Genomic DNA, 22,858 nt, shown 5'->3' on the forward strand with positions numbered 1-22,858 from the left:
AAATGGACATGTTTGCTATAAATAAACCATATAAGCAAAAGTTTGTAAAAAGTATTTTGAGAACTCCAGTAACAAGTAACTTTAAATCTTTATATCCAGTTCTGTTAGTTATCACATTACCAACATGGTGTCCGACAAGTAAGTAAACTGACAACGCGTTGACAATTAGCGAACACGGTCACAAATTACGAACGCGTTCACAGTTTATAATAGTGTATAAAAATGAGCCGTTCGGCCAACACAGCCATGTTTTATACAGGATAGTTTTACAAGCATGCATTTTGTGAACATCGTTGTTAAGAATCTTTTTGCCTGGAAAAATATGGTACATAAACGTTTGTAAATTGCGAACGCAATTTGCATAGCCTAAAGATCAAAATAAAGCGAATTCTAACATAAATGGCCAACTTTTACCGCCAAGCTATGAAAGATAAGATTTAATTTTTTTGTTTTACCAAATCAATTCATTTGTTACTTAAGTTCGTCACGGGTTAAGTACATTTTTATTCTCACGTTTTTGCCAATCGATCTCTGCCAAAATTAGTAACTTCTTTGTGATGAATTCCGGTACCATACCATAGCGTTCACAAAAGACGTAACGGGTAGTTATTCATTTTTATAAGATACACTTTCACCAGAAAGTAGTGAACAAGGCTGTTACAGGCAACCCTTGCAACCAGCTAACTTGCTCTACAATTTTCACATACTATCTCACAGTTTGAAAAAGTCTTCGATAAAACGTATCTTTTGTGAGCTGACAACTGCGAAATTGTGTAACTAGGAAAACAATCAACCATTGAAATTTATGCTTTTGTTTAATTTGAAAAACTTTCAGCACAATATTTTTCAGAGCTAAACACATCATCATCTTTATTATTGTTAATTTTTACACACTCCACACATTACAGCTTTTCACAAGACAGCACACTTCAGAAAGGATTTGAGGATTATATTCAGATATGGCCAGTGTGCAAAGAAGTGATTTCCATCGTGGCCCCTGAAAACCTTCCGCATTCTTTTCATACAAGTTATGGACTGTTTCAGCAATGGCCCGAGCATACACATGTAAAACCGGTTCATCTTGTCCCATAATTACACTAGTATGAAAGGTTGGTGGTGAAAATGGCTTATGCTGTGGTTGATCTAAATTAACCACAACTAGAGTGCCAAGTTTCTTGCACTGTGTCACCACTACAAAATCTCTATCAGCAAAGGAAGCACACATAACATCAGTATTTTTACCATTAATTTCGGCAGATGCACTTGAACTCAAGAGGGGGTTATGTTTATTCATGTCAGGCATACCCTTGAAAATTTTTTTCCGGTTTATCTTTTGTCTGCTTTAGAGCCGCCCAAACAAGGTGGGGTATTTGTAGAAGAATGACCAGATTTTTCCCACTGATCTGGAGTCTTAGCTTGTATGGAGAGAGCGTGCACAGAGCTAGAAAGTTCTTCACCCAACAACGTATTGATGCTTCGATGTCTCTGAATTGGTGATTTCCCTTCAAAAGCGTCAGACACGATTACAACCTGGATCAAAACAAAGTTGATAAATGCTTGTCTATCTATCTTTTTTTAACAGAATTTAATTACAAAAATACCACACATGCAAGATCACTATTGTTTCATTCGTGTACAAGTCGTAACCATATTTTTGGTAAATATTTTTGTAATACACCACAGTACAATAAAATGCAACGTGTGCGGTGGATTTGATTTGTAATTCTGATTATTTACCAATGTTTTCATTTAATGCAAAGTTATAGATAATACCATTGCAAACAGTCCACAACAATCATACCTTGAAATGGGATTCCGAGCCAGGAGGGACTGAGTGTTTATAACTTTCATTAACTACTTGGAGATATGTAGGACAGAACTCCAATCCTAATTTTTGTTGGATGCGAAGCTGAACAGGACCAGAATGTTTTTCCATCAATGAAAAGTGTCGCATGTAATAGAAATGTTTGAATAATCTTCCCCTTGTAGAGTTACAGCTTAAGTTGTTCAGTTTGGAGTATTGCAAAACAAGCAGTGAGAGTCTCGACATGGAAAGGACTCGGCTATTATTTATAGCGACGTCTGTCAGGAATTGATCTAACTTTCTTCGTTTCCACAAACAACACTTTTTCCCCGACTGCAAAAAAAGATGTCTTTATTACATACTTTAAGACATGTCATGACACAGTAGAGCCCCAGTTAACGACCACCCCAGTATAAAAACCTCTTGAACCTGGTCTGAAATATATTGCATACAGACTACAACCGGAAAATAGCTGGTATGATGCAATTGAACCCTGCCTATCATAGCATAAAAATTCGCTAAGATTTACACAGATTAGTGCATCGCATATGCATACTGGTAATACAAATCTACTGTGATTTCTTATTTTTCAACACTGGTATCTGATGGACAACAAAGGCGTCACATTTTAAGACAAAGTTAAATGAACTTTCAACCAAGAAAACAAACGTGCTGATTTAGTTACAGTGAGTAAAATGTCAACAACTGAGTTAAAAGTAGCATTTATCAATGCATGTTGCATTTATTCAGTGTGTTGAGTAACAACACGTAATACATATTGAATGTGTGTTACTTTCTATATATTTAAAATAAAAATTATTCGTATGCAAAGTCGAGTGATATCAAAACTCCACAATTTGTTTCTAGAGGCTGTTTGAGTTAAAAAGTTGTTCAAGTAATCTTACTCCTATGGACATGCAAAGCAAATTCACCTCATACTAACTAAGCTGTCAAAATGTCTCGTCTATATCTATATATATGAGATTTACTCAGTCTGTAAGTCACAAACTGGAGAAGCTTTTTAACGGCTGGGTCTAGACTCTAGAGCAGTAGTTCCCAAATTTGTGGCACACTAGAAAAATTATAAAACGCTCCTGGCACACTTACAAGAGAAGAAAAGTTAATTTAAAAAAATTTATTTTCACGTGTTAATGCTATGGATGTGCTTATTCATCAGCTATTGAAGCAGTTAGAGCGCTTTTAAGTCGCATATGCTGGTTTGCATGCCTTATTTTAAATATATATATATACAGTTCTTTTTCAAAATTCCAAAAAGATTCACGGCACACAGTTTGGGAATCACTGCTCTAGAGAAACCAATTTTCATACAAAGTCCAACTCATAACTTGAAGGATTATAACGCCCTTCAATCAAGCCCCAGTGGGCTTGACTCTTCCCTCTGGCCGCTTTGGAGAAAATAGTACACAAACGTGCTTGCAAACCCAGCACATTTGTTCCTGTTGTGTGTGTAATGTGTACAGTCATTTATACGCTCTACATTGACGAAAACACACATTCCGCTTTACAACCCCATCCGCTTAATAAACCCAAAATGGTCCGGTCCCGAGGTGGGCTTATAAAGTGGCGACTACTGTTAACATCAAACGAATTTTATAACGCATTTATAAAAGGAACAATTTTTTTTTAGCAGAGGACGTTTTTGCCATCCAAAGGATGGTAAGCTTTCTAATATTTATAGTTATACCATATACAAATATCATGTCATGTTCTAAAAAAGCTACAAAACTTAATTTAGTGGACAAAATTTTTGGTTAAAAACAAATGAATTGATAACAACTCAATGTCAGTCTATCATTGGTTGCTATTTCATTTTTGAGCTTGACTTAAGAAAAATTTGGGTTTCTGGAAAAACTATTTCTTGAAAAATGAATTGCATAAAAACAGTAATACATCAAGGTCCTCGAGCTCAATGCTATCTAGTTCAGGAGGTACTCACTACTTTCTATGACACACTTTTGCCATAATACAGTATGCCGGTTCATAGAAACTAAAATGTTGCTATTTTCACCTTGTTTATCAAATCTTATCATAACACACTTGGGAGAAACTCTTGGACGAATGTAGTTAAAGGTTGAACCAGTTCCAGCTATTGACAAACACTTCACTAAAATCCTCCTTGTAAGGTATGTAAAAACATGTTTTTAGAAAACCAAGCTTGATAATTTTAACTTGTTCTTTTAAAGTGACCATTAAATTGTTATATAAACAAGTATATACATGAAATAAATTTTCAACAGGCAGATAGAATGTTAATATGCATGCACAGATACAGTAAACAAAAATAATGAATCAGGCTGAGAAACAGAAATTCTTTTACTTACAAAGTTACAATTTATTAATTAATTACAAAAACTACCGATACTAGCCTACTGATTGTTAATTTGTATTAAAAACTTACGCAGACTTCTTCTTATTCAACACTGAAAATAACATATATTTAGTTTTTACTACTATCCAGCAACACATGTCTCGCAAGCGACAATACAGTTTATAGCAGGGGTGTCCAAAGTTTTTTCGCTGAGGAACATGCACCAAAAAGTTAACCAGTGGCCCGGGCATTCATTATTTTGTGAAGTTGGCTGCTTTGCCTACAACACAAGATTGTGAAAACCATGATATTCACATTACGAGCTTTAATATACCATTGTGGTGTAATGAGTCTATGACGAATGGTGGCTGATGGTGGCTGAATGAATGGTCACGAATAGTTGAACAAGTCAAACACACTATCAAGTCATAAAGTTGCAGAACATAGTTGAGTGTGATTTCTGATCTATCGATTATGAGTCTCCAAATTCGTGCATACTTTTCACAAAAAAGAAAGTTTGATTGTTTATGCTGAATTATTCTTGTCTGATTACAGACATTTTCTTAGCAGTCACTTCATTTTAAATTGTTTACAATTTGACTGCCTATGTAAGCTCGATCGCATATACGATCAGTTAGGTGTTGAATCCTATACAACTGTCACTAGTTGCTGTCTAATTGTTGTGACATCAATAACCACAATTGGTCACTTTGATTTATCTTAACTATATTGATTTTTCATTGGTGAAACATGGTAAAACACAACATTGAGTCGAGACAACCAAAATATCAACTTCTTCTCGACTGGGTCAGTTCAGAACAGTAGTAAAAAATTCTGGGCATTAACATTTCATAACGAAACACACATAGGAGCGAGCAGAGTCACAGCTGTTGAAAACGTTTAACTGGAAATTGTTTACAGGTTGCTGAAGGTTTACAACTTATGTTATGGGAAAAGTATATCTTGCGGGCAATTCAAACATAGTTACTAAAGTTACATAATTTTACTTAATATTTTTTTTTTCACTGTTGCTTTACAATTCTTCACATCTCTATTCTTCATAAGTCTGTTGCTCACATCTATTTGGGTGATGATAGCAAAGCAGTACAATGTAGAAGCGAGACCAACAACTACGCAGCAACGTTTTATTCAGAATTATTCTAATAAATTTTTTCAGAAAATGGGCGGATAAAAGATGACAATGCGTCAGCATTCTTAACGAGAACAATGATGCAATAGGAAAGACGTCTTATAAATGCTTGTCAGTCATTCAGGTTATCGGTATGTTTTGGTTAAGATTTAACAATAAGGACTTTTGCTTTATATGTATACAGATTCGAAAAAATTGATTTGTGCATATTTATAAATATTGATGATTATAACACATAATAGCACTTAACAGGTATAATTGTTACTGTACACTTGTACGGGATCTCATGACCGGTGGGACCATTGTTGAAGAGGGCTATTGTTACACAATATAGGCTTAAAATCATACCGAAACTTGGGCTTTAGCCTTTAGGCAACCTTACCATTAGCAAATGCAAGTTAACTATGAACACTACATGCTTGAAAATTTTATTTGCACCGAAATAAAGCAGTTTGCTGCTAGCTATAATGAAATAAAGTTTGTTACTCTTAAAAGTTAGTTTCATATTTCTTTATCTTGGTCCGAAGTTACGCATGAGCCTGATGATGGCCGCGGGCCAATAGAAAGCAGCGGACAGGCCGAAGTATGGACACCCCTGGTTTAAAGCCAATATTTAAGTGATAGAAGGGAAATTTTTAACACTTACGTAAAAAAGTGAGCCTCATCACAAAGCAATGCACCAAATTAGTAATCAGTATTTTTTAGTTATATGAGAAATATATGCAGTCTAGACAGCATAGAAAAGTATTACATATAGTTTAACAAGATTTAATTAAGCAACAACAATCAGGCTTTCTGATAACGTAAATTTTAAATAATGAATTTGAATTTTGATCACAGTTGTGAAAATCTCGTGGAAATTTTGAAGCCTAAACTCAAAACAAGAAATGCTATCTTCTTTTAAAAAGAGGTGTGCAAAACTTAACCCCAAACTAACTTGCAATAAGTCATGCTTAGGTAAAAGGTGGAACCTACCTACACTTGATAATAATAACAGCAACTACTTTTCGTTTAATTAGCAATTTGTGCTGTGTTTTTATTGCGGACCAAAAACGTTGCCAGGGAACAATGACAAGAATCGAGGTCAAACATCGAAAATTGATGAAAAAATCCTGAGTCGTTAATAATGATCGCCACTATAAAGTTAAATTCCGGTGGTAACAATCTCCAGGATCTCGGCCAAATGTTGAAAAATGATGAAAAAATTCTATAGTTGCTACAAACGATGATGTCTGTCGGCACTAATTAGTGACTTCTATGGTGGTAGACTACTATCAACTTATCAAACATGAATTCAAGTTTAACGTGACAATGATAAAATTTACTTTCCGCTAGGAGACGAAGTCAAGAATCGCGATTAAACGTGGAAAATTAATGAAAAAACTCTGAGTCTTAACTTCACGTGGGGAACGATGTCCAGAAATGCAGACAAATGTCAAAAAAAGATCAAAAAGAGATGAAACAATCTTACAGCCGCTAATTATGATGGTGTTTGGCAGCACAAATTAACCACTTTTTTGGCGGTGGACTACTTTCAACTTATCGGAAATAAACGATGATTAACGTGACAAACTTAAATTTAAACTTCCGGTGGGAAAGGCGATTTCGGAGATTGTCACTGCACGCCACATCATCGAAAAAACTTGCACGAGTTTGTTCATAACATTGGCTGCACAAGTGTAACCACTAATCATCAGTTATCGGTGGGCTACTAGCATATCTGGGGTCGAGTATATAAAGGCATCCTGTGGTTGTACACTTGTAAACAAAAACCCTTCAAAATTGTACATATTGGGCAAGGATAACATATTATATACGTTATATTTATGCCAGCATTGTAATTTGTAATAATTAGTCCTTATAGTGGTGCACACGCACACCAGACTTTTATATTATCTGTATAACAAATTTAATATATAGCCTAATATCATAAATCGTATCGTTAAGTATAATAAATATATTATAAATTGTGGGTTAAAAATTATCAATTTGTGGGTTTGGTGGCCATGCTAACCTACCATCTTATAGCAAAATTATATTACTGCTATCTTGCATGTTTAAAGCACAACGGCTATGCCCCTTTTTTCTGTTCGTTAATTTGTCGGTAAGCATGTGTTTTATTGTAGTATAACTATACGAGAGCATCCTAACTTTCGCTCCACACAGTTAATGGCGAAAAATAAACAATATAATGAGCAGTAAAGAGCTGCTTGTTTCAATGCCGATTTACTGATTTATATTAAATAAAGGGGGAACTGAGGCTTCAGTGCACACCATCACGCCAGAAGTTGCGTCTTTGCACACACGATTTCTCATCGAAAACTGCCATACTTTCCAGTCAGGGACTCCTCATATTTGTCCTCTAGTAGAAAGTGTGGCACGAGTGACACGACATTTATTGAACGTGAATGTCATGCCAAACCTTTATCTTCACACTGATTTATAATAATTAAACAAAGAAAACCAACTTGCTTGAACGCAAATTTGTAATGAACAGACAAAGAATTGTGGCTTCATTACATGCCAAAATTTGCGTCTTTGCACGCACGATTTCTTATTGAAAACGGTCGTATTGCTTTCCAGTCGGGCAAGCTGTGACGAACACAGCAACGTTACTGTACTTGCAAGCAAGTAGCTTTTCATCTTTCAAACAGGAAGTTCTGAGCTAACCTACTGTTTTTTTTTCAGTGTGCTGGATAAATGCGACAATAAATGTTATGCCAAAATTGGTTGGTCGGTACAAAGTGAAATCGGTACGCTTTATGAATGGTGGTTTTGGTAGTACAAGATCATTTTACTTTTATTACTCTCCCTCCTTCCTTTCCTCTCGTTTTTTTTATTTCTTTCCTTCTCCTCAAGCGCCGTGTACTTCACTGACGGCAGACGTTTCATTCTAATACTATGCGCTCCATTTAGGCAGGGCATGCAATGGGAAAATGAGATGGAATGGAACGATAAATTTAATGTGTAACATGGAATTGTTAAAATACTGAGTGGAATGGAAGATTTATTTATGGAATGAGCCTTTCATACTTTCCATACTAAACTTGAATGAACATTTAAACTAAGTTCATACATTCCCAAAACAGTACACGCACACGCTCATTCACACAACCAAGTGCGTTCATTACAAACTTTTAAATTTGTAATAATGTTGTATCTTCCATTTTTGAAGGTGTTAATATCTAACAAAGTATGGAATATGGAATGGAATATTTTGCAGGAGATGGAATATGGAAAATTTCCATTCCATAGCATGCCCTGCCTTTAGACATAAATTCTATAAAACAATGGACTTAGGCCTATACCAAGATTAGCCTACATTATTTGGACCAGACGTCTGGTACCTTGACAACTAGACATAAGCTAAGAATGAACTGTAAAAAAACAAATATACCATATCATCGGCAAATTAACGTATTGTTGTTTCTTTCAATGGTTAGTTTTTCGAAGTGGCTATTTCCCTTTTGACAAAATAGGCCTATATGTCGGTCCAGTGGTTTATGCATTGTAGTTTTCACAGAATGTGAAAACTGAGAAACGCGACACTAATTTACGGAAAGTGAGAAATTACGGAATAATTTTTTTATGTTTGTAATAACTGAATTCGCAAATATACGTGATGTTATTTAGTTAAAAGTGTTATAACTTCAAAAAAGGCCCTTTTCACAATTAAGCTGAAATTGTCAACAATATAGAAAAGATTTTTGCAAGTAAAATCATTTCTATTGTGTAGTTTATATAAGCCTACTTACATAAAGCAATTTTTAAAAAAAATATGAGTGGATTGTATAGTATAATTTTATGTTTTGCTGTGCGTTTTTTGAAACACTTTATGCACACATGCAGTATTTACTCTTTTCCGAGACATGTCGAATGCTCCGTTTTATGGAAAACAATATACCGATTGCTATTCACGCCAACGCCTCCATTGACCTGTCGCCTCCTTTTGTCGTCTCACCAAACTAATTTCCTTTCGTTTGTATAAGAACCCGTAAATTTGCTTGGAGAAAATCTTGACTTATATCCTTTGTTAAAAATAAGCGCTCAACGAACGACATCGGTGAGAAATAACGACGGCTTTCAAATGAATTCCGCTTTGGTATTTTTAAAGCGCTGCACAAAGTGCACACGTCACACTTCCATGCCACGACGTCAGTACTGACAGCCAAATAGCCTACCTTGCTTCTAAAATATTTTTCTGCTGAGTACCTTAACAAGATAAAACAATAACGTATTTGCAAAATGGCAAACTTGCCAATTTCAGTTTAGTTGTTTACATGTTTGTGATAATCTGATTTCTCCGGGAAGACATGTTTTGTGCAGCCACTTGTGACATGATGTACAAAATAAATGCTCCACCACTGATTTCTCACCTGGACAGTTTACAGCATCGCACACAAACCAGTCGTTCCTTTTTATGTCTTTGCAATCCAATAGGTTCCATAATGAATAATTTTAACACTTAACGTCAAGGCTATATCTTTGCCCCAACATTCTTTCACTAAATCTTTTGCATGTTGGAGATCTTTTCCTGGCTTGGTTACAAAATCGTAGTTTAAAACATGATGTTTTATTCAACTTCTAGTTGAACGTGACGGTAGAGATTTAGTAAATTGCAATTTATTAATGATGCAATAGATATTGGTGACAACATGAATTCCACATTCATATGAATTTACCTGACACTGTATGTCGTCGCAAACTACAAATATTTACCCTTCCAGTGCTGTTTTAACTCCAGCAATGACAAGACAGGCTTTTATTACTTATTAAGCTTTGTACGTGTATCTATCATAACATGCACTTTGGGAGGAATCCACTGCTAACATGTACTTTGTGGGGAATCCACTGTGGCTATGTATTTCTGAACCAATGGTGTCCAGGATTCAGGATGAACAACAGCAAATCATAATTGGCAGCTTTGTTGGTACATGCAAAAGCAGCGATGCTTTCATGCATGTCTTTCATAGCCAGCGACATAATCAAGTTGTCAAACAAAAGCACTGAGTTTTTCTTCCGACCTTCGGCTAACAAGGAAAGCACGGCAAATTCAACTGCTACATTGACAAGACATACTCCTTTTTATAAACTGGACCAAATGTAATTCCGCGCTGTATCAAAGGTCATGAAATCGTCCAATGTATTTTCCCACGGATATGATATTATTTCTAATCCATGTAACATACTTGGCTCTGCATGGCTTTCTTCGTGAATTTCTGCAACAGTTGTATCGTTTGCTGAGCGATCTATATCACTTAACAGTGAATTGTCAAAAATAGGATTGAAGCTGCCTTTTACTGGAATCGACGTAAGTATTTTATTGCCAGTCGCAGTTGCCGAATCCGGAGCTGCTTCAACATCACAGGCGTAATCGTTCAATCGAGGCCGATTTATTCCTGATTTTCTTTCTTTCCCTGGCGAGCATTCAAATGTGGGAAAATTGGACATTTCCTGAAGGTATGTAAAAGTAAATACCTTTCGAAAACCGTCGCTACAGTAGCAAAAGCTACACCGACCTTGTGTGCCATTTATCTGCACAACCTACTTAAAGCGGCGCTAATGATATCAATATACGTGATCAAAACCTATGCGCACTGGTTAACTCTGGAAGTTCCGATAACTACATTAATGCCGTCACCGCAAAATCACTCAATCTTCCAATAACCTCAACACGTCAAGAAGTATCTATGGCAAAAAGCAGCTTAAGATGTACCATGTTGGGTTCATGCGCAACTGACATATAGTCGTTAACAACCGCAAATACGAAAACGTTCAACTAGGTGTCATGGACAACTTGCAGCGATGTGATCTTAGGCCAAGTATTCCAGAAACGGCATAATCGGCTCATAATCAAATATGGTGGTAGTAAGGAAGACTTTACCCTATCCAAACTTATAGTCTGTGTCTTACCAGTGGCCACCATTTCAACCGAAACCTTATTTCCAGAGTTACCAAAATTTTGCAAACCTATTGTAGTCAAATCACGACGATATAGCAAACCTGATAAATAATTTATTTGAGAAGAAATCAAAAAAATGCAAGACGATGATGTTATTGAACCCAGTCGGTCTCCGTGGCGAGCGCAGATAGTAGTTGTTCGCACTGAAGGAAAAACAAGAATGTGTGAATGATCAACTAGCGCCTCTATCAATCAAAGAAGTCAACTAGAATGCATCCGTAATAACCTGGGCCATCCTGGAGTCACCAGAATGTTGCACTTTATTCGCATGAAAAATTTACCTTTTTCAACCGACGAAATACGGAAGGTATGTTCGAACTGTATGATATGCTAGATATGCGCTGAAAATAAACCAAGATTTTACAGAACTCCCCAGACGGCGTTAATAAAAGCTACAAAGTCAATGGAACAAATTAGCATCGATTTCAAAGGACCGATACCTTCATCGTCTAAGAACAAGTATATCTTAACCATAATCGATGAGTACTCACGATTTCCGTTCGCTGCGCCATGTCCAAATATGAACTCGCCAACAGTGATTCAAGGCCTGAATCAACTGTTTACCCTTACTGGATTACCCAGTTATATTCACTCTGACCGTGAACCTTCTCTTATTTCACATGAACTTCGCATTCACATTCGATACTTGGGAATAGCAACAAGCTTATCGACCTCATATCACCCTACTGGTAATTTCTAAGTTGAGATATACAACGGTATCATCTAGAAAACAGTTACGCTAATACTCAAATCAAGGAAACTTCCATTATCCCAGTGGGAACTAGTGTTACCGGAAGAAGCCTTTGTGACACTTCACCAAAGAATTTTCTCCTTTGACCGACGTTCTACATCGGGGCCTTCAATACCATCATGGCTGATCGCTGCCAATAAAGCTTACCTCCAACGTTTTGTACGCAACAGTAAATACGATCCCTTGGTTACTTGGTAGACGAAGTCGAATTGATGACAGATACGAATCCAACGTATGCACGCGTCCGACGGCCAGAAGGACAAGAATCTACATTCTACAGTGTCTTTGATCGACCTCTCACCATGCCCTCGAGAACCGCCAAACAGCGATGAAATACCCGTCACAGAAGAATTTATAAGAAACCCCTTACCAAATAATGAAGTTCCAAACGATGCCCCTGTCGTGGACCAACCAGAAATACAAAACATGCCGATAGAAAGAAATCTTCGCCGATCAAGCCGAACCAACAGGGGGGTACCTCCAGCTAGTTATGGCGAACGGTGAAATATTTCGTATGTAACTTGTGTTACCTTTCGGTACGTGTACGATACGCGTTCAGTATGTGTTATCTTGAGTACGTGCTTACTACAAGCCCAAGCTAATGTATAATACCAAGTCCATTATAACAAACAAAGTCATTAGACCAAATTTATTATAGGCCAGGTGAAAATGTAATGAAAATGCCTTCGTTAACTCGCCTCGTTTTTTCTTAATTAGTAGACTACGACTACTTCATGGTTTGCATTGTGACAAATGAACATCTTTTGAGCTGTGAGGTTGTGTCGCTTTGCTTATCCTTATTCTATTATTTCAGATGAAGCATAACGGTATGGGGATGATGGTGTGTGGATTGCTTTTAAGGTTACTAAGATTGAATAAGGATTAAACTAGGAACAATACATTTCAAATTTGTTTAGAATTTGACTGGAAAAACAAAAATTGCTTAACAAATGCCAATTATAGAACTTGTTTAATTTGATTATATCCAAACGCCACAACGGCATCATTTAGTTAAGTACAATCACCATGCTCTGATAGGCCTACTGCACGAAACTAAGAACTAAGCATTAAAAAAACTTTGTTGTACGTGTATAAATTACTAGAAATCATTGTAGCATACTCACAAAAAATCATCTTAAAAAATTATAGAAAGTTCAAAACACATTGTGACAGAAATATTCTTTATAGTTAACAGGTTAAGCTAAATAATACCGCGTATATTTGCGAATTGTATTACCACAAACATTGATAAAAACTATTCCGTAATTTCTCGCTTTCCGTAAATTAGCGTTGGCATTATTCCGTAATTTCTCAGTTTCCGTTAATTAGTGTCGCGTTCCTCATTCCGTAAATTAGTGTAGTCCGCTAAAGGCTTGCAACCATGAATGGGGAGCCTCTTGTTCTATGCTCTTTTGCCCCCAAGTACCATGCAGCAATAGCGGTAGACCCTTTTCGGGTTACTGTCTAGGTAGCAAGATTTTTGGGATTGCCTACCGGTATACTTAACAATTCAATGTAAATAATTATCAACCCACTTTAATTCTTTTTTAAAATGCAAACGTTTTAGGTAACGAATTGTACAGATTGTGCTCAGGTAAATAACATAGCCCATGAATGTCTTCGCACAATAAAGAATAAAAAACATATTACCTAGTTCATATTTTAAAGAAGATGAGCGAAACCTTCGCAAGCCAATGCCCAGAACCTTTGCAAAGTAAAAAAGAATCAAAGTGGGTTGATAATTATTAACATAGTTAAATATAGGCTAGGCGATCTAAAAAATCTTTCCATCCATAACAAGATGATGGCTAGGAAACAACTCAGAAAGGGTCCGTTATGGGTAGATGATTAACATATCGCTGTTTTTAAGATCCACTTAAAGCTTTTGGCGTACCAGAATTGGTTTTGGTTCTGGGCAGAAAATTAAAACCCTGTAGAAAGTCGTTGAGTTTATTTATACTAGTATATTGTAAAATGGCCTTTTTACTGTTACTCAATAACGAATAGGTCGTAAACAATATAATGTCAATTGCAATTCGGAATTGTGTGGTTCAATTTACACTGGGAATTAAAGATTCTATATATGGAATCCTTTGCATTTACTCATTGGATAAAAAGATCCAACAAGATAAGATTGACAGGCAAAATTGTCGAGAAGCAGCAACATCTGACCACAAGAGATTTCCAAGCAAAAATTCACCACAGCCAAGTGGGTTAATAACCATCACCAGTGTGATGTGATTTTGATTAACGATCTATGCATATACGACAAGATCAAGTAAATCAGTTAATGTACTGTATTAGTTAACTAGATTGGTTTTGTGAATTAGTTAGGGCTGGGCTTTTAGCTGTCATAGTCAATTCTTGCCTAATTGTCAATTTACACTTTTAATTGCTGACAAATCTACATAATGCTTATTTTTAAGGAGCATACTAAAAAGTGTTGTATTATCAATGCATGTCATGATACACTCCAAAGTGTATCAGGGAAACGTAGTATTTAAGTATTAAAATGATTAAAAAATTCTCTCCTACTCTACATAATAGGTTTTTGGCTAATAGTTAACAACAGTTTTAGTTGATAAGAGCTTTTTGGCTGTTACTGGCTATTTGACTAATTTTTCCCAGCTCTGGAATCAGTACTGTTGCTACACTATTAAATATAAGAATTGTTTGTAGGCTTTTGTATTTATACTTGTTGTATATGCCAGCCTCACATTCATAGGTGTTTCATATTTTAGGACACAAGCAGGATGACGTAGCTTCAAATCGTATGATCAGTCGCGTTTTAATGAGTTCAGCTTTGAGTGCCTTTGTATGGTTAAGCATATGTGCATTCACTCAACTTCTTTTGCCTACGCTACATTATCTATCAAAAGTAAGATAATTTATTTTGTATTTTCGTTGAACAGTTGATCAACTGTTGATTTATTTTCTTTAAAACAGTTACCCTGGAAAAAAACAGTTTTCTAGGTTTTATATAGTGTTTATTTTGATTCCGTTACTTAGTATTTTCTAATGTATACAAATGGGATAAAACCCTTCGTTTAAATATCGTTTACTTCAAGCAAAAGTTGGTCCCACATAGTGTTGCACGTAACTAAAAATTTAATTACAGAATTTCAGTGCCAATTGGCCATAAGTAATTACATAATATTACCTACTATTACCAAACTTAATTTTTTATTGTAACTTTGTCGACATAGTGTGTTGTTATCACGTTTTTGGCATGTTTCTTCCCCGATCTAACCAAGTGCTGTAGTTTTGTATAGAGTCATAATTTTTATTTAAGACAGCAGGAGTAGAAAACCATATAAACACTTTGCCATCCTTATAAAAAGTCAACTAACTAAAGTTAAAACATATCAACAAAAAAGCCAATTGTATTTTCATACCTTTCTACATGCCTTTGATATTCTTACGATACTATTAAGTACCATTACATTAAGTGGGACATTACTCATTAACATACTCATTGCCATCGTTCAGATTTATGCTTCTTTCTAATTGTCAATGAACAATCTTTAGTTTTCTTTTTTTATGCTAGTTACATGGGCACAGCCACTTGACACCCTTGCATTTAGCAAAACACACAAGGTTGTCCTTCAAATTGGACAAACTTGTTGTAGCTTGATAAACTTGGTATTTTTTATCCCAATTTTATGTAAGTTCTACGTTGTTTAGATCGCTAGTTACTGTAAGCAATTTACATAAACAGAATGCATGTTGGACAAAATTTATTCAGCATATGTTTTGTGTGCAAATCTTGCAAAATCACAAGAAAAATGCATTAATGCATGTTGTTGCCGTAAAGTCATGTTGAAGTTGAAAAAAACTCACAACAAAACAGCTGAGTTGCTGAAAAACAGTTACAAACATTAGGCTTACATAATGGCAAGATTTGAAGTTGAGACAAGTTTTACATGCATTGTGATAGTTAATACTTTGTTATGCTGCTTTGTGTTCCCTTAAATCTGTTTGTTTGTGTTAGTACCTTGTTGTACCCCCATCTAATTGCCTCTTACCTGCTGGTTAATCTGGTCATAGTTCATTGACTTTTGATGACAACATTTATTATTTATCATGCCTCTGTGATTTTGTTAATTGAATGTGGCCTCATTGAGACACCTGACTAACTGCAGCGTAGCTAGGGTTGTGTCATATTTTACACCATTATGTTGTTATACCTAAGTTTTCATTGGTAGCTCTACATTTGCAAGATCCTAGAACCCCAGAGGCTTAGCTAAGGGGGGAGGGGGCAAGTGGGGACAACTGTTCCCTGATGCAGCTATTTGGGGGTGTCAAATGAGGTCAGAATTTTTTATAATTACTTACATTATAACTATGTGGTGGTGACCATGAAGTATGATCCTCTAGCATACAAGCAGTTTTTAAATGCCAGCATTGTAAAAGTAAAATTTAAGATTGCTATAGATCTTGACATTATTATAATTTGTTTATGTTATTTCAGTTTCGATATTTTGCAGTTGATCAGTAAAGACTATCCTATCAATCAGACACAGACAGTCAGGCTGCATAATGCTGCTCGTAATTGCACTAGCATTATAAGGGGACATTGGGTCATGCCCCTTCACAAACACAACTTTAGGGGCCATAGTTGTATTCACATCTTTGTTTCTTGTCTCTGAAAACTGCTTCCGTCCCGGATGCTGTAAATCCTAGCTTCGCCTCTAGGACTCCCTTACATGGAATACTGGATATGCCTCTGTCTGTGCAGCTTTATTTCATCACAATAAACTTATATTTCTATTACCGTTTTACTGTATATGTTATTGTTTTAGTCAATTAAAAACTTTCTTAAACAAAACTATTTCCAATGATTATTTCAGATGTTGCTTTCAACAGTCTTGGGAAATATTGATGAAGTAAAACATGCAAGCTCATGGCATTTTGTGGAAACTAGTTTGCATTATACTTTTTCTGCTTTGTGGGTTCTACCACTATACATTATAAGTAAAGTAATAAATCTATTTTGGTTTGCCGATGTTTCAACCGGTGTTTATAAATTTTTGTATGGAAAGTCTAAAGCATTTCCTTCGTTTGGAACTGCAATTGCAGATTTACTATACGGAGTATTTGTGGAATCCATCTTTTTACTGCAAGCTTATACTATCAAACAATTTCCCCTTAAAGAAATAGCCAATGTTATATATTGTATTCACCTTTGTTTATTATATGCTTTGTATGCATTTGAATACAAATGGTTCCACATGGGAATGGAACTAAACGTACGTCTGCAATTGATTGACAAGAATTGGCCTTATTTCTTTGGCTTTGGGTTGCCACTTTTTGCTGCAACAAATATTACTTTTACCTATTATCAGTCTGTAATAAGCACTTGCATATTTTCGATATTATTTCCATTTTTTATTGTTAGTGGTACACGGGCTTCGGTCCCCAGGGATAATAGCGCAATGAAATTAAGAATTTTTGAACCATCCACAACTTTTTGCAGCTATTTGTTTCGAACCTCAATGTCACGATTATAATCTGTTGTTATCTGCAAAGATCGGTTCATGAAATCTGTTTCAGCTTGCTTACTTTTGCAATGTCTTCAAATCTGACTTAACTACAACAGTTAGTTTGAATTCAATTATTAGCAGGCCAATGATTATTATTTTTTTGTGAATTGTTCAGTGCTTCAGTATGGTTATGAGCTGTTTTATTTCAAAACTACTGATGTCTAACTGTACATTTTTTTAGATTATAAATAAGGTACTGACTACTGAACCTTGCATAGCTATATCACATTATCTTAATAATTGCAGTTTGCACGATTGTTGCACTAGTGCTTGCCAAATTGTGTGAGCTCAAAGTAAACAATGTAACACTACATAGCAAATGCATATTGATATATTTAGTGTTATATGCTTCACAATACAATGCATGTGTGATATTGTAACGTTCGCCACCCTGTTTGGTAGATAGCGGTAACACAGCACGTTTATTTGCTGTAAAAACCAGTGTGATTTTACTTTATTGCACCATTCGCATTTTGAGTCAGTTTAGACAAGGAAGCGTACAAATGACAGATGCAAAATAATATCAAGTTACTGAATTAGCCGCAGTTGTGGATTAGTTCAGGTTTAACAACAGATATATAGCGTTATGTCTTAGATTGCGCAATAAAATCCCAGAGTTTATATGTGAATAAATTACACTATACGCTATAATTTTTGCACTGTACAGTGTATCTGGTAATCATGTTCAAGGGGTTGCTAGAAAACACCAAAATGAAATTACCAAGCTGGGAGATACCAAACCAAGTATTCCAACTGCCAAATTGGAAGTTTTTAAAATGCTTGTTTTTCGTATATATCAATAAAAAAAGTGGATACTTGCTGGTATTTTGCTAATTGTTGTCAACTATAGTTAGTAGGCATCATGTTATTCTCTCAAAACTAAATATGAAATTCTTCCAAACCACTTTTATTTCAGGTATAAATAGATCCATATCAGTTTTTGCAAAATCAAGTGGAAAAATTACAGTAATGTACGCTGTTAAAAAGGCTTAACCAAAAAGCCAAAAAATGCAAGTCACACATTGATTTACCAGCTGGAAAGCATTCTCAATTCTACAAATACGTGTAGAGCTTAACGTCAATGATGTTTAAACAGTGTTCACATGCCGCCAAAGCTGGGTGTTGTTAACCTAGAAAGTATTAAACAATGATGATACAATAAATTTTTACCAAAATGAAAAATTTTCATTTTAGTTTAAATTTACTTGGAACAACCACTGGAGCCAACAAGTACCTTAAATTTAACCAACCCCAGTAGTGATAAAAGCATAAATATGCATTGGATTATCATCATGTAGTCTATTACATTTAAACTGAAGTAAAACTTTCACCTTATCTTTTGATGAAGTTTATTTATTTAACAACTAATTTGTATAAATTAATAATTTTGAGGAATCTCCTCTTCACCCAAACCTTTACAAAGATGTAAAACAGAACGAGACAGATTTAGTGCCGCCGGCGACGTCCTGGACTTGATGAGCGACTGCGGCTACGTGAGCTGTAGCTACGACTATGAATGAATGAATATTTTGTTAACATAACCACTGTATCAATAAACCTTATGCCAATTTAAATGTTTTCCTAGATTGATTGATTTGACAGAATTAGGTGTAAAAATTCTTGAAATAGATAGAAATCAACAACTTAATGTTAACATACATGCTGCATACTGTATATATCACTGATATATCACTTGAGCACAATCTCACCTTTTGCGTCTATCCCTTTTACGACTAGGAGATCGAGAATCTCTTGATGATGATGAATAATGACGCTTTCTGCTTGGGCTTCTATGAACACATTGAAATTCAGTCAATGTCAATTCAGATCATGTCAATGTAGAAATATGCAATAACATTCCACTCAACATTAAAATATGTGGTAAAACCAAGAACAGATTTTAAAAGGATAAGGGTAAGTGATCTACCTGGAACTGGATGAAGATCTGCTACTGGATCTGCATAAATTCATTTAATTACAAATCAAACAACCAATATAAATTTACTATCCATGATAATAAAATTGTGTTGGTGATCTTATATGGGAAATTAATTAAATGGCATGACCACAATATAACACTTTTTCAAAACCTTCCTCATATATCTTAAAAACAATTTACACAACCACAAAAATTGAGCCATCATAATATTACCCTGTACGCACTAGTTTGTAATCAATATGTAAAAGCTCGCATATATATAAATGTTTAACCTTGGTTTTCTGTCTTTATCAGAATCAGAAGCTTCAAGATCATATTTTGATGCATCTCCATCGTCCTAGACACATTTAGGCTAGTTACTACATACAAACCAATGAACCCAAAACCACAAAATTTGTGTACATAATCAACATATACTATTTCCACCAGGCAGTAACACTGTAATCCACGAATACCAGCTCCTATTCATGTATATGTATATATATCTTATAGAAAGAAAAATAATTGCCAACTTACATCATCGTCATCATCCAAATTATATTTCGATAAATCACCATCTTCATCATCATCATCACTTTCTTCCTCATCAGCTTCGTGTTCAACATTTAATTCTTTTTGTTTTGAAACAGATCCATTGCTTGTCTTCCTTCTCTTTTTTCTGCCATACTTATCATACTCGTCATCTGAATCCTAAAAAAAGAAGGTTGCATAAATTTCTTACTTCAAGCATGTTAGAGAACTTGTGCGTTACCAGTACTTAAGAATAGTAGTGTATAGAATGTGTGAATGATTTACTTTGTGAAGTTGAAAGTAGAGTTGACACTACCTGCTCTTCATGTAAGGAAAATGTTAATTGCAAGTACAAGTGGTAATGTATTGGGGTTGAGATCTTGGACATAGTTCTTTAACATACTTCCGCTCTATTCCTGTTATACTGCAAATTCTCTCTTTCATTAAATCCACCACCAAGCCCAGTCCTTTCTTCTTGCACTCCTACTTTAGGCGTGTTGCACATGTTGCAATCAGAACGGCGTGCCCAGTTCACATTTCCACAGCTAAAATTTCACCGGTTTGAAAGGTAAAAATGCTTCACAATGTTTATAATGCAAAACAAATTATGCATTACATGCAGTCTAACGAAATCAGAATTATAATGTAAGCAAAAGATTACAACTGAAATTTGAAGTTTAAAGTATCTTAAGCTGATAAAATTGACAGAAAATAAAGTTATAACTGGCAGATATATCAATTTCATTCAAGAAAAAAAATTATCAGAAAGTAAAATCAAAAATACTAGAAAAAATAAAACCATTCAGAGATTTAAACAAGTAGAGGGAAAATGGATTTTACTCTGCTCTCTCGTTACAAGTAGAAAATAATTACATCGTTTATTTAGTTCTACCTTGCGCTGAGAATGAGGATAGCTATACATAGTTGATACCTTTACAATTTAAATGTTTGTATCTGCTTTGTCTTTAGTTTTACTACTTCGAATTACTTGTTGTTCCCAGCATTTTGCTTTTAAGATGTGAAAACTTATTACTTTCGTGAAAATATTAGGCTATTTTGAACATATTCCAGTGACAATATTAGTCAGTCTTGCTATAAAAATGCATCCCTATTAAAACAAGACTAGGGGTGTAATATACTGATGTTCCTACCAATTATGTGATTTAACATGCGCTCACACAGACCGTGCAAACACGACAGCTAGTTCAATTGAATCTGAAGGAACATTAGCATATTACAAGGGGATAAAAGACAATTTCATTTTTGACCTGTTTTTAACAATGTTTGTTCAATTTTACACAAATGTCAATCAGAGTAGAAATAAGTTAATTTTTTCTCATTTTCTTGCAAAAAATGAAAAACTGATGATGTAAGTACAGTTTCTAGTAAAAGTTACATTTCTATCGTTATGGCGCATGAATATCATTTACAGTTTAACACGACTAACTAAATTATCAAGGTTAAAATATTGATCAAATTATGATTATTGAAATGACAGATAGAAATGTTTGCAGTATGTCTGCAATTAGTGTTGGTATGACAGTTGGTAAACATGACACTAAATTTTTCAGTTGGTTGCAATATATATGATGAGCAAAGCTTACACTTTGAGAACAACAAAATGCCTTCAGTTAAAATTGAAAATATTTCTGAATTAATTATCATTCGGATGTTTGCATGCATTGGTATGGTAATCTTTGTCGTCAGACTGGAGAAAGCTTCTGCACAACTTAAACCCGGCAATGATTCCTGGTTACCAAGCTAGCCTTCGTGCAAGTTCCAATTGTCACACATTTTTTCTTTTGTTTTTCATGCAGTATACCGTAGCCCGAATTGGAAACTGTCTACTGGGTTTCAGACAAGGAACACGAGCTGTATTTGCTGCGATTCTAGGGCTCTAACCACTAGACCATGAAGCTGACTAATTAATACATCCTAAAAACAGTTTTACTTTTACCAGAACCAATGAATATGATTTTGGTTAAATTCAAAATTTCAACTAAAGTTAAGTCAAGTAATTGCATTTCTGTTGTTAATATAAAGTAATGTAAGTAAGACGAATTTTATTTTTATCATACGTTTTGCAAATCCAGTCATCTGCACTAAACAATCCATGGCTTTTTTCTGCGGCTGCTTTTCCTATTTGGACACCACCTTGTTTAACTCTTTTCACCCCAAGTTTTTTGGGCTCTCTACATCTGTTGCATTCTGTACGTCGAGCAAAGTTCACATTACCACACCTAAACAAAACAAAAACAACCCGTAATTTTAAATTTAAACTGAAACATTCCATAAGACTAAATTCTTACTCTGCACAAGTCCAGTCACCATCACTAAATGGAAAACTTCCACGACCTCTAGACATTTGTCACATTGACAGTAATTAGCCTAATCAAGTTTTTTCTGTCAGCTTTAATTGATTACAAAATAAAAAAAATTAATGCATTTCGTATAAATTTGTGTGAAACAATGAAACAACATAATATTTCATAACAGATATACTATCGCCCGAATTTGGAACTGTCCACCAAGTCCACTGAACAAGAGCAAGTGTTGTTAATGCCTTGCCCATGGGCATTACATTAGGTATGGCCTGGACTGAAAAGTTGGGCAGTTTTAAAAAAGAAATCGTGTTTATACAGACCAAAAATTAGGCGTGCAAAGCCCTGAAGTGTACGCATATAAGTGGGTAGTAAGACCAGTTTATACAAATTATCCAAGATTAGGTTAAAAATAGGCCTAGTCCTTACATTGGCCAACGAAAAACGTTCTTGACAGCCTTCGTTAGATTTTTTTGAGGCAGGTATGTGCAATGTTCTGGACTTTTCAAGATCCCAAATTAGTCAGGTGTGAATTTTTTCTTTGGATAC

The 22,858-nt window shown here is 35.1% G+C and overlaps 3 protein-coding genes and 1 long non-coding RNA gene across 9 annotated transcripts; 1 reads left to right on the forward strand and 3 right to left on the reverse strand.

Annotated features, from left to right (window-relative positions):
• Positions 1 to 1,187: 1,187 nt before the first annotated feature.
• LOC143463448 (DNA-binding transcriptional regulator BolA-like) lies at positions 1,188 to 6,039 on the reverse strand. 3 transcript variants are annotated; one of them, XM_076961916.1, is made up of 5 exons: positions 5,930 to 6,039; positions 4,224 to 4,245; positions 3,834 to 3,940; positions 1,802 to 2,137; positions 1,188 to 1,530 (listed from the first exon to the last, which is right to left on the reverse strand). In XM_076961916.1, the coding sequence occupies exons 4-5, from the start codon at positions 2,048 to 2,050 to the stop codon at positions 1,327 to 1,329; spliced, it is 453 nt and encodes a 150-aa protein (XP_076818031.1). In that variant the 5' UTR covers positions 2,051 to 2,137; positions 3,834 to 3,940; positions 4,224 to 4,245; positions 5,930 to 6,039; the 3' UTR covers positions 1,188 to 1,326. The 3 variants fall into 3 exon arrangements, with proteins under 3 accessions (XP_076818031.1, XP_076818032.1, XP_076818033.1); XM_076961917.1 differs by lacking the exon at positions 3,834 to 3,940 and having other exon boundaries at positions 5,930 to 5,988; XM_076961918.1 differs by lacking the exons at positions 3,834 to 3,940; positions 4,224 to 4,245 and having other exon boundaries at positions 5,930 to 6,000.
• A 5,240-nt stretch (positions 6,040 to 11,279) lies between these two features.
• On the reverse strand, positions 11,280 to 12,454 carry LOC143462588 (uncharacterized). Its single transcript, XR_013118182.1, has 3 exons — positions 11,737 to 12,454; positions 11,472 to 11,586; positions 11,280 to 11,388 (listed from the first exon to the last, which is right to left on the reverse strand). It is a non-coding gene; the product is annotated as an uncharacterized LOC143462588 (long non-coding RNA).
• Positions 12,455 to 13,377: 923 nt separating this feature from the next.
• On the forward strand, positions 13,378 to 17,919 carry LOC143463445 (etoposide-induced protein 2.4 homolog). Of its 3 annotated transcripts, XR_013118309.1 has the most exons (4): positions 13,378 to 14,205; positions 14,738 to 14,874; positions 16,202 to 16,306; positions 16,468 to 16,846. XR_013118309.1 is itself a non-coding variant. In XM_076961913.1 (3 exons), the coding sequence occupies exons 1-3, from the start codon at positions 14,019 to 14,021 to the stop codon at positions 16,241 to 16,243; spliced, it is 366 nt and encodes a 121-aa protein (XP_076818028.1). In that variant the 5' UTR covers positions 13,378 to 14,018; the 3' UTR covers positions 16,244 to 16,846. The 3 variants fall into 3 exon arrangements, 2 of the variants coding, with proteins under 2 accessions (XP_076818028.1, XP_076818027.1); XM_076961913.1 differs by having other exon boundaries at positions 16,202 to 16,846; XM_076961912.1 differs by lacking the exons at positions 16,202 to 16,306; positions 16,468 to 16,846 and adding an exon at positions 16,847 to 17,919 and having other exon boundaries at positions 13,386 to 14,205.
• Positions 17,920 to 18,430: 511 nt separating this feature from the next.
• LOC143463446 (uncharacterized) lies at positions 18,431 to 22,420 on the reverse strand. 2 transcript variants are annotated; one of them, XM_076961915.1, is made up of 9 exons: positions 22,298 to 22,420; positions 22,067 to 22,228; positions 20,392 to 20,533; positions 19,995 to 20,168; positions 19,751 to 19,815; positions 19,467 to 19,496; positions 19,249 to 19,326; positions 18,953 to 19,049; positions 18,431 to 18,669 (listed from the first exon to the last, which is right to left on the reverse strand). In XM_076961915.1, the coding sequence occupies exons 1-8, from the start codon at positions 22,351 to 22,353 to the stop codon at positions 18,986 to 18,988; spliced, it is 771 nt and encodes a 256-aa protein (XP_076818030.1). In that variant the 5' UTR covers positions 22,354 to 22,420; the 3' UTR covers positions 18,431 to 18,669; positions 18,953 to 18,985. The 2 variants fall into 2 exon arrangements, with proteins under 2 accessions (XP_076818030.1, XP_076818029.1); XM_076961914.1 differs by having other exon boundaries at positions 19,249 to 19,329.
• Positions 22,421 to 22,858: the final 438 nt, after the last annotated feature.

The sequence above is a fragment of the Clavelina lepadiformis genome, chromosome 6 (assembly GCF_947623445.1).
Source record: "Clavelina lepadiformis chromosome 6, kaClaLepa1.1, whole genome shotgun sequence".
NCBI lineage: Eukaryota > Metazoa > Chordata > Ascidiacea > Aplousobranchia > Clavelinidae > Clavelina > Clavelina lepadiformis.

What these genes read in the sequence shown, in the direction of transcription:
- LOC143463445 (XM_076961912.1), top strand. Translation starts at nt 14,019, where the DNA reads ATGTCAATTGCAATTCGGAATTGTGTGGTTCAATTTACACTGGGAATT. An exon ending in CAAAAATTCACCACAGCCAA is followed by an intron (nt 14,206 to 14,737) that starts GTGGGTTAATAA and finishes TTCATATTTTAG; the next exon opens with GACACAAGCAGGATGACGTA. An exon ending in CGCTACATTATCTATCAAAA is followed by an intron (nt 14,875 to 16,846) that starts GTAAGATAATTT and finishes TGATTATTTCAG; the next exon opens with ATGTTGCTTTCAACAGTCTT.
- LOC143463446 (XM_076961914.1), bottom strand. Translation starts at nt 22,353, where the DNA reads ATGTCTAGAGGTCGTGGAAGTTTTCCATTTAGTGATGGTGACTGGACT. An exon ending in GATGACTGGATTTGCAAAAC is followed by an intron (nt 20,534 to 22,066) that starts GTATGATAAAAA and finishes GTGAAATTTTAG; the next exon opens with CTGTGGAAATGTGAACTGGG. An exon ending in AGATCTTCATCCAGTTCCAG is followed by an intron (nt 19,330 to 19,466) that starts GTAGATCACTTA and finishes ATGTGTTCATAG; the next exon opens with AAGCCCAAGCAGAAAGCGTC.
- LOC143463448 (XM_076961916.1), bottom strand. Translation starts at nt 2,050, where the DNA reads ATGTCGAGACTCTCACTGCTTGTTTTGCAATACTCCAAACTGAACAAC. An exon ending in GCTCGGAATCCCATTTCAAG is followed by an intron (nt 1,531 to 1,801) that starts GTATGATTGTTG and finishes GTTTTGATCCAG; the next exon opens with GTTGTAATCGTGTCTGACGC.